The following is a 10,691-nucleotide window of genomic DNA, read 5'->3' as shown; positions in this document are numbered from 1 at the left end:
AGCCACTTTGTAACAGTTAAGATAATAAAATTGTGGTTTTTGTGATATAAAGTTTTTCAGGATTAGACTGAACTGTAATTGACTTGGAAGCAAATTAAGGGTAGTTGTTGTAAAGTTAAGTGTTTACTAGTCAATGGTCTCTGCATTTTTTTCTTTTTTATTTTATCATTTTTACTAGAGACGCAAGGCTGGCCAGTTCCAACTGTCTAAATCCTGTGGTGGAGTGATTCAAGCCGATGGAGCCATTACACAACAAAACAGGTCGTTTTACAATGCAAATAAGGTTAGAAGAGTTTGATGTTTTTATTGTCAGAGGGCACTGTTGTGCTAGGGATTATACAGATACAGGTAACAAAACACTTTTCAAAACATGTAGGAGATGATTCAACTTTTGTATAAATGTTTTAGTGTAGCGTGAACAGTGGGTCCAATAATGTGAGAAGTGCTCTCTGTTCCTTTCCAGAAAATGAAGTGCTAGCTAGCATAGGAAGGTGCGGTTACAGTGGGGTTATCTGGGGTGAAGGTTCCAACGGTAAGCCTGAGGGCGTCTTTCCAATGAGGAAAGAAACTAAGTTAAGGAGAGTAGTTATTGGGGTGGGGAGCAGATGTTCCTTTCTTACCTTTAAAAAGGGAAACATAGAAGTTGTCAGGACATATTAGAAGTGACAAGATGTTTCCTGATTCTTTAGCTTAGGAATAATGTGTAATGACAGTTTTATTATCTGCTAAACACTCAAAACTGTCGTGCAATCTACTAATAACAACTAAGCATTCTGTAATAATTTATTTACTGTTCATCTGTACTATTTTGTTGATTTGTGGTCTCTGCATCTCTTACATTGATTGTCTTTTGTCTTGGAATAGAAGTTTTCATGAATCTTCTCCATAAGATTAGTTTAGCACTTAATCTAAGGGAGTCAGTGTCTCTCAACTAATAAATATCCTGATCCTGCTCTTGTTAACGCAATATGAAGAAAATGGCAAAATGGAGCGTGTGCACGAGAAATAAGAGGACAGAAGGAAAGTTAGAGATTGATGGGTAAAACTTGCATAACAGCAACAATCCCTGTTTGCTATCTGTTGTGTGTTTTGCTGGTGTAGAGTTACAAGTCAATACTAAGAAGTATTTTAAATTGGTTATTTTGACATGGATAGACAAAATGAAGGAAAACAAGGAGATGTGTGGAAAGAAAGAACCCCTGGCTGCTGTTTGCATCGAGCTCTTAAATAGAGGTTGTCATTTTTTCAGTGTTATTCAGCTCGTGAATAACATTTTGCCGACAAAGAGATTGAAGCATACAAAATGGCTTGCACAATTTACCATGTCCAGAGCTAAGAACAGAATCCAGGCTCTCAAACATGGTGCATAATGCCTAGTCCCTACACCTGCTTGCGTCACCCCTCTCTTATACCTGCACAAGCATCATTTGCAGAGCAGATCTGGGTGAGCAATGTATGACAAGATGGTAGATCTAACAAGCCAGGAATAGCATGAAGATCTTCAAGGCAGGGGTCAGAGACTTGCTTTTGATGTGTTGGAAAGGGCTAGGGGAGGGGTACAGAGATTGAAAGATGAATTGGGAAACTTCCTGGTTAAAATAGCCTTGGTGTAGGAAGCCAGACAGGATTTATGACCAGAGGAAGCAGTTTACAACAGTGTAGGTAAGGTTTGAGGTAGGTTTTTGGACTGCAACCTTATTATTTTGAAGAAAGAAGTACCTACTCATCTTTGAAAAGTGAACTTGACTATGCACTCCTGGTAGGAGTGTTTAGAATTAATGGTGAGCTCCAATTGTTTCAGTTTTATATTTGGTGTCAAAATTAAGAGGATTGTTTGCTTTGAGCACTGAATTTCTGGTACTGAGCAGGAAAGTCAGCCTGAGGTGGGCTTATGTACCTTTCAGTGTCTTGATGAGCTGGGTTTGAGTGAGTTATAAAACATATTTTTGAAGTTTCCTCTATATGTTTTCTAGATCTGATTTTATATACGCTTTTAGGACTATTTAATTGCATTCGGCTGCAGTCCTAGCATTGGTAGGATGAACTGCATACCTCTATCCATAGGTTGAACCAAACACTCACTGCTTAAATCCCCTTTCCATCTCCTGAGCTAGTCCTGGCAGACTTGCAGAAGAATGAAGCAAGAATCATGGCATTTCTTAGAAAAAGACTGTTTTCCAGTCAATCATTTTTTTGGTGATGAGCTAACAACAGTTGAATTGGGATATTTTGGTTTTTAACTTAACTTCCTCTGCATAATGAAAAATCCATACTAAGGGAGACTTCATAATGCATTTGTAGATAAGAGGCATGTAGTAAAATTAATCTGCCTAGATTCACTAGGAGTTTAGAATTATTTTAATTCCTGTGGAGGAGATAAGTTGATTTAGTGAGTTTGGTACAGCAGTGGTTATTGGGACACAAGCTCTGCATTGAGTATGAGTATATCCTATCATTGCCTGGCTGGAGGGGCAGCTTATGGAGTTATCTTGTGATGTAAGGTTAGGTATCATTTTTAGTGTAGAGGAGAAGAGTATTGCATGGGATAATCTTGAAGAGAAAGTACTAAAAATTGGTTTAAATATTCACCTATGTGTCGGTACACTCGCTGGGTCCATCACATGCAGCAGAGAGTGGGTTAAGTGCCTTTGCAGATGCTTTCGTTCTGGATGATAATGGGGACTTGGTGAACATCAACATTCAAAACAAGGATCTGAGTATTAAAGCAGGGCTTACTGGGTGACTGATAGATACTAAAATGGCAGTGAGCATGTTTCTTCCTATTTACCTGAATACTAGGCATGATGGGGTTCAAGACATTAATAGCCATCTATGGATAGTACACAAGTACAAAGCATTTTATCTCAAATGCTAAAGCTTGTGTGTGGATATACGTAGGGTTTGATTATGTCTCAAAGCTACAACTTTTGTCACCTTTACAGTTAGTTTTTATTCAAGTATAGCTACTTGTGCAGGATATGTGTCTGTATTTTAATATGTATTTATTTATCATTCATGCCATTTCAAAAATTACTATACTAGTGCTAGGAAAACTATAAAGAACACAGCCAGAATGATCAGAAATGTGAAAAGTGTTCAGTATGAGAAGAGGCTATTTTAGGACCCTTCTAAACGAAGGAGAGATACCTGATGGCAAATGTATGATACTGGCCTACAAAAGTCATAAAAGATACTGAAAAAGGGAATAGGAAATGGTTGTTTGCGGCTTCTTATAGGGAAATTGGGAGCATCTAATGAAATGGTAAGAGTGGGTTTAAAACAGGCACAAGGGAATTTTTTTTACATAACTAAACTGTGAAACTCATGTACCACAACTCTGTGTTACGGAGGTTAAACACTGGGGTGCTGAAGGTGCACCCAATTGTAGCTGCCAAAAATGAATGTGTGGATACATTTTCTCATGCAAGAATGACTGTCAAGCTGGGCAGGTACATCCCAGGAAGCTGTGGAGTGTGTGCCATATAGCTCTGCTTTCTGCCTTGTCCAAGTGTCTGCCACTGGTCCTTGTTGGAGATGGCAGCCTGGTCTAAGTGTTTGTTCTGGCCATATATGGCAGTCCTTATGTAGCTAAATTGCTTCCCTACTAAGAAAATAATTTTCTTAGTATGTTCATGTCTTAGGAGGAAGTGTTTAGGGTAAAATTCCAGCTTCTTAAAGCAATTTAACAATTCTTTAGTCAGGGAACTTTCTCAGATTATAATGGCTCTCAGCTGTATTCCTCAAGTATATGTAGGAGATTCATGTGCATTAGATTTTGGTTAGATGGCTTAAAAGTAGAGTAATTTGTTGATAACAAAATGTTTATACTGCATACTTAATTCATGAGAAATTATTTGCTGGAGTATGAATGGTAGTTACTGATGGCTGATTGCTACTGCCAGGGTGCTTAGAGGCAGAACGTCCTGAAGATTTCCTGTCAGTCCAATGCTGTTTAAGGTGTGTAGTTAATCTGGAAGAGAGAATATATATCTTCATGTTTACAGACACTGCAAATCATTGGGGACTAAATACTTTCCTGATCTAGATTTTCTGCAAGTACCATTTAGATTAACTGTAAGGGGAATGACAGTCTGGGGGAGCTTTTCAGTAAGAACAGTGGGTTCGCATAGCTTCATTAGTTTTAAGATGGAGCTGATTGGTTTATATAATATATAATTACTCTAGAATATCATATGTCTGTCAGAGTAAGAGAGGGAATGTGAAAGGTTAGCTTTATTTACTCTGTTTCTGTGATTTTTTTGCTCATTTTATCTGCAAAAGATTTAAGCCCAGGTAAAGACACACATCTAGAAAGAATATGGGAATCTAGAATGGGAGCCATATTTTGGAAAGCAGGTTTCTGTACAAACTGTTTGAGTCTGAGCTTCCAATGGGATGCTTTTATCAAAATGGTTATGCAATGTTTGCATTCATAAACAGAAGAATGTCACATAGGAAAAACAGTGTAGTATTTTGCGGAGGAAGCTTAAATATGTATTTGTTTTGTTGAACAAAGAAAGTAAACAAAAAACGTAAAATTCTCTATTAAACGTGTAGCTTTTCTAACTAAAATGATTTGTCAGATTTAATTGCTAAGACTGAAATATGTGATATTTCAATTTTATAGCATCTTTCTGCAAAAGATTGCATGCAGCCTTCTGAAGAGAAAGTGGGTGCTTTCACAAGGATAATAGAAGCAATGGGTTTCACAGGACCACTGAAGTACAGCAGATGGGTAAAGCATTCATTTAATAATTCTTTTGGTTGTTTGATACTTTCAGATTTCTAAAAAGCAAACCAAAAAAACACCCACTTTTTTTCTTATGATAGGAGCACTTAATGGAAAAGTTCTAATTATTACCTATGTAAATTCCTGTTTTGTGATGGGAGGAATAATAATCCATAGCTTGAACCTCCCTTGATCTGTGCATTGCCATCGTTGACATAAGTAGGAATATTTTATTTGGTTTGTAGAGTCTTAAGCCTTCTTGAATTTCTTCAGATATCTTATTTTTCACTTCATTTGTGCACCAAAGAACACAGTAACAGCCTTAAGTCAAACACCTACATAGACCATCATCTTGTCTCTAATAATGACCAATTGCAGTTATCTAGAAAGAATTTAATTACAGGAAAAGCGTATTATGATACTTGTCTCGTGCTCCTCCAGCCCACAATAGTTGTCTGTTTCAGGACTTCCTGCATGAAACTAGGCATTTTTCTGTAATATCTGTTGATGGATTTTTTTGTCTAAATTTGTCCAGTTGCACTTTGAACTCTTGTAAGTTTATAGCATTCAATATTTGGGAGTTCCATAGCTTGAGTACCCACTGGGGGAAGACATACAGTTGTTTTCAGTTGGTACCTTTTAATTTTGTACTTAAAAAAAATGGTGATTATTCTTTCCTTGGAGTGTATGTTCACATTCTCCCTTCCACTGATGATTCTCTAGACTCATATATTCCATAATGTCTTAGTCTCTCTGATCTGAGGAGACTTAGTCTAACTTGTTTCTGCTGTTGAGACTCTTTCATGTTTTGATTTGTGTTGCCCTTCTCTGAACCTCTTTCGGTGTTCTGTATTTCTGTGACAGCAGGGTCTCCCAAATGGGCAGTAGTGATATATGTTATGATTGCTGTTTGAGTCGCTGTTCAGTAGTAGCTGACTAGGGCAGAGTCAGAAATAGGTCCTCCTCTTTCCCATTTTTTAAATAGTCTTTTCATAAAGCAGTTGTTAACATTGACTAAATGAGAGCAGTTCTGTACGAGACACCTTCAGTTCCTTATGCAGAAGAAAAAAGGCAGAGATGAAATTCATAATTTCTTTGCTCTGAACTAGGACACAGTGTAAAGGAGGGAGAGGAAAAGGCAGCTTGAAGGAGGGGCTGAGCCTAACAGTGCAGGAATTAAAACCTATAAAGTGCGTAGAATATCTGCAAGCGGAGCGGACCTCCTCCAAGACTGATCTGAAACTGTTGCTGATTGCATCTCACTCCTCAGAGAGAAAATATAAAGAAAAGATAACTGACACTTAAGGGGGTTAGGTATTTTGGTTAAAATCAGTTGCTTTTAATCAGGTGATGCTAAACCTCATGAGAGAGTAGTTTCTCTCCCATGTGCTTGTGTACATATTGTTGTAATAAAGATTCTTGTTAGCTCTAAGTGTTGATTCAGAGTTCTCCTTAATTGCTACTCTTTACTGCCTGCTTTTGGCTAGGGAACTTGGGTTTGGAGAGAGTTATTTTGTGGTTAGGGCCCAAGAGACCTGAGTTCATTTTTGGCCTTGCCAGTGCTCTCTATGAGATCTTAGGGAAGTTTCTTAATATTTCTCTGCTTTTTTCCATTTTCTTCTCCCTTCCCCCACACCTCTTCTACACCCTAAAACTTCCATGATTAAATTTCACCAGTTTCTCCTGTGTTACCTGCCTTATTTAAGGGCTGGATTGCAGGGACTGTTCTTTACAATATGTTTTTAATGTCTCGTAATGCCTGGTCTGGGGCAATGGCTTTCACTGGAGAGATCTCTACTCCCAGGCCAGTCACCATTACCTTTAAAAAGGAAACCTTCAGAACTCCAGTATAAATTATTTTAATGCAAGAAGTTTAAATGTACACTTGATTTTTGACAGAAGCCTGAGATTATTGAATAAGAAAAGTAATGGCTTCTGTGTTTCCACAGCAGGAGATCAGTTGCAACTTCCTTATTTTTCTTTTGGTTGGAGGAGACACAAATAATTACTTTGGTAATTTGAAGTGCCATTTGACAGGCATGATGCTCATCTCCGTAGCATAGTGAGCATTGAGATGATCCTTAGTGTATGTCACTAAAAATAACTAAAAAAAAAAAAAAAACAAAAAAAAAAGAAAAAAAACCAAACCAAAACAACCCAAATCCAGTGCTGCTTCCTGGCTTAGGTAGGGGAGTGGGCTCTGGAGTTTTCAAATTTTTTTTTTATTTTTTTTCCCCTTGATATTAGTAAACAGGAATGGCTGACACCTCTTCCCTTTACAGTCTTTGCTATCAATTATTGTGCTGTTTGAAGCTTCAGCATGTGTCTGATATAGATGATGCACTGAAGGTGTTTGTGGTGCAACGGCAGGCCAAGAACAAAATTAGAAGTGCCAAAGCACCTGAGTATACCTCATGTCATTCATTATTTGGGATTCCTTTCTCTCTTGTGAAGCTTAGTTGGTCAATTTTCATTTTCATAGGAAAAGAGATATTTTTAGAACATGTCTGATATGTCACTTCTTTAATATTTAAAACTTAAATTATACAAACCGCTTTGAGTGGTATACATCAATTAAAGTTTTTGGAGGAAACCAGTAATTGTGAATTGGCATCTTTGCAGTCTCTGTAAGGAAAGCCATTTAATTTATTTTTCTGTAATGACAGTATTATATTAAACTAGATTTGGAAGGGTATTCAAGAAGCCATTTAATCATTTTTTGCTTCAAGGCAAGATTGATTATACTTGTGTCATTTGTGGGAGATATAATAGTTCAATGTGCTCCTGAAAATCTCAAGTGATTGTGATTCTCAAAAGAAGTCTTTTCAGAAAATGATAGTGTATGTATTTAACAAAAACAGTAGTGTACACTAGCTCTCATGATGAATACTTTAAGTATTGTCTTTTCTTTTTCTTTAGAAAATTAAGGTAGCAGCTTTGCGCATGTACACATGCTGTGTGGAGAAAACTGACTACGAGGAATTTTTTAACAGTAAGTAATGGACTTGATGGTATTTGGACTACTGCCCTGGTGAGAGAACTTCTGATGAACATTCATTAGACATATTTATACCAATAAATATGACAGCAAAAAGACTTGTCAGACCCTAATGGTGCATGGTCAACTAGAAGCTGACTGTACTACAGGATTCCCTTAAGCTCTGAAGTGGCAAGGGTTCAAGGGCAGACTCTGGAGTCTGGGACTGTTACATTTTGCCTGCTGCAATGGAGAACAAGAAGAAGGGTGGGATAGGTAAAACCCAGAATATCCTGGAGTTTGAAGGATATTGACTTTTTTATTACTAGGGTTGTGATAAACTAAGAATCCTGGTATCTCTTCCCTTTTTACTGTGGTCAGATGGTCTCTGTGTCCTACCCTGTCCCATGACCAATTGTGAGAAGGTCCAGTATAATTGGGGTGCAGGTGTGAGAACCATCCCTGTCCACTGATGCACAAGTTTTTTTATGATACAGGGTCAGTTAGATCACAGGGCCCTGCCTGTCTCTATCCCTCATGGCTGGGGCAGTTTTGGCTAAAACTTAAAGCCTTTCTACGTTTTACTCACCATGACAGCATTAAACCAGGACATGTCTCTTGACTGGGTAGAGAGTATGACTAGAACAGGGACTCAAGTCCCTCCTTTAAGTATATAGGAATATTAAATTGGGGTGGCTTTTCCACGTTGCATGTAGTTTTTTAGCTATTAGCTAAAAAATCTGTTGCTGCTTTTATTAGTATCAAATCTGTCTGGGGAATGGGGAACATGTGGTTTTGAGACTTACGTAAGCTTCAATAATATTTTATTCTTATGCAAATTATTTCCTGTATCAGTGTGATTTAGCTGTTAGTAAACCCATTACCTGGATCTGGCCTGTCGCCTGAATTCTTGAGCTACCAAATGCTTTCTTATGGCTTTACAGTGCATCAGCACAGGTTGAAGCTGCTGCTGCTGGCTCTTGAGAGATCAGCTGAAGGGACATCTTCATGTGTTCATCTAGTACAGAGCTTATTGAGGATGGTTTGGTACATGGTGTTGCTGCTGCAAGATTTTCCAATGGTTTTCAGAAGGTTTTCCAAAACTGTGATGTGGTTTCAGCAGTTGCAGGAGTGGCAGAACTCTGTGAGCAATAGGATTCATCATCAGTGTTCAAAAAATTAGAACCTCATTTTTCCTGTGCACACACCTCTCCCCAGCTGTGTGCCCTGTCAGGCTTTCTCAGATAAGTTCTCTTCTGTTTGTCATATTTGCCTCTCAAATAGAGGCTTTGCTGTTTTTAACTGGTGTTTCACTATCTCTGCTTAATAGGTTAATTGTACAAAGATATATAAATGTTGCCCTAGATTAAAATTTAAAGGAATTTCAAAGTATGACTGTGAAAAAGATACTGGCACAGGTTTTCGGGCTCAGTACTGAGTAAAATTATTTCAGTTGTATTCTTGATATTGTCTTACTGTTTTAAAGAGAAAATTCCCAGAGCTCCCCCTCAATTTAAACATATCACAAACAGCAGGCAGCCTTTCCTTCCAAGTTTCACCATTTTCTCCAGAATGTCCTCATTTGTCCTTTTGTCTTTTTGCTCTGTACTGTAAGTTGTAGCCAGTCCATCTCTGAATTTACACCCAGGGAAACCTATGTTTGCATTGACTTGAGACTGTTGTGACGTAAGGAACAAGGTAGTTTGTTTTGCTGAGGTTGACAGAGTGTGTGATGCACCTGTTGGTGTTATAAGAACACCTGTAATGTTGGGGTCTATGGTTGTGGTTCCAAAGAAATCATTGCTTTCATATAAAAACAGATATAAGAAGTTTCTGTTACTTCTATCTACTTACAGCTGCAGCTATTTGGGGGATTAGCTTTAACATTTAACAGGCATTTGATCCATGTTTAAAAAGTAGTTCCCCTAAAACATAGACTGTGTGACGTGGGCAGGAACCTTTTAAATTGATTTTGCCAATGAAGAAGCTTTAGGCTGTGGTTCCATGGGTAGCTGAGTCGAAGTAGTGGCCAAAGGGAAAAGGGTCACTTCTCCATCTTCTTCTGCCTGTGTTCTGGACTGGACAATTATCATGTCCTCTGGTGAACTGTTTAGGTCACTGAAAGACCTGAAACAGCCCAGTTTTTTACTGACTTACTGTTTTGCTGTGTTAGTCAATTAAAGTGGCACATGGAAGTGTCTGATGGACAGCAGCTGTGGCATAAAGTAGGTAGTGAGGAGTACATGGTTAAGAGAGGGAAACATGGCACGAAGCAAGATACCCAACTTTCAGTTCAATTCACCATGTCTTCATCAAACTAGGTCAGTCAGGAGCTGGTTTTTTCTGTTCTGAATTGCTCCTGTTCTGAATTGCTCCTTTTTCAAATAAAGATGGGCATCACTTAAGGCAGGACTGCAGCTCAGTTCCAAAAGAGCAGCCTGGGGGACTAGCAAGAACAGGAAGCAACTAACTCTTAACTCTTTCCTTTTGTGATGCAGCAAGCACAGATGTGCCTGAGACTATGCTGATGTGGGTGCTGCACACCCACATGATGAATTGCACAGCTTAGGAACCCTAAGAGTAGTAATGGTGCTACATGGGACCCAGCTCCAGTCTGCCTGAGCCAGAGCTGACTGTATGTAGACCTAGCGGTGTATTTATGCTTTGCTGCCCCCAGCACTTCTGGCTCTAGTTGCATGGCATTGAGATTGTTGAGATATCCAAGTGAACGGCACAAAGTCAGCTCTGGTCTCTGGAGAGATTATTAGGTTTTTCTGTGCTGTTTGTGAGAGTTGTTAACCTACTGAGCTGGCCTTGGAAACTGTACATCCATGCATGTGTAAAACCATTTGTGGGCTCATTAACCCTGTGTGATCAGAACCAGTTCTTTGTCAAGCCTTCTTCATTTTTTCTGGATGTGTTTTTGTGGTGTGGTTATGTTGTGGCATGAATAACAACTGCAGTGTGACCTTATGGAACTTGGAT

The 10,691-nt window shown here is 38.6% G+C and overlaps 1 protein-coding gene across 2 annotated transcripts in view; it reads left to right on the top strand.

The window, feature by feature from the left end:
* The window catches only part of LOC128143296 (ubiquinol-cytochrome-c reductase complex assembly factor 1), a 51,263-nt gene that overhangs the window by 5,270 nt on the left and 35,302 nt on the right, over positions 1–10,691 (top strand). Inside the window, exons 3-5 of one of the 2 annotated variants that reach the window (XM_052790375.1) lie at positions 179–283; positions 4,628–4,735; positions 7,649–7,721. In XM_052790375.1, coding sequence (XP_052646335.1) covers positions 179–283; positions 4,628–4,735; positions 7,649–7,721 — 286 coding nt within the window. The remainder of the gene's footprint in view (positions 1–178; positions 284–4,627; positions 4,736–7,648; positions 7,722–10,691) is intronic. The other variant, XM_052790380.1, reaches the window with a different exon arrangement.

This window comes from Harpia harpyja, chromosome 1 (genome assembly GCF_026419915.1).
Source record: "Harpia harpyja isolate bHarHar1 chromosome 1, bHarHar1 primary haplotype, whole genome shotgun sequence".
Lineage (NCBI taxonomy): Eukaryota > Metazoa > Chordata > Aves > Accipitriformes > Accipitridae > Harpia > Harpia harpyja.
The sequence above is the reverse complement of the archived record's forward strand: the minus strand, read 5'-3'. Positions and strand labels throughout refer to the sequence as shown.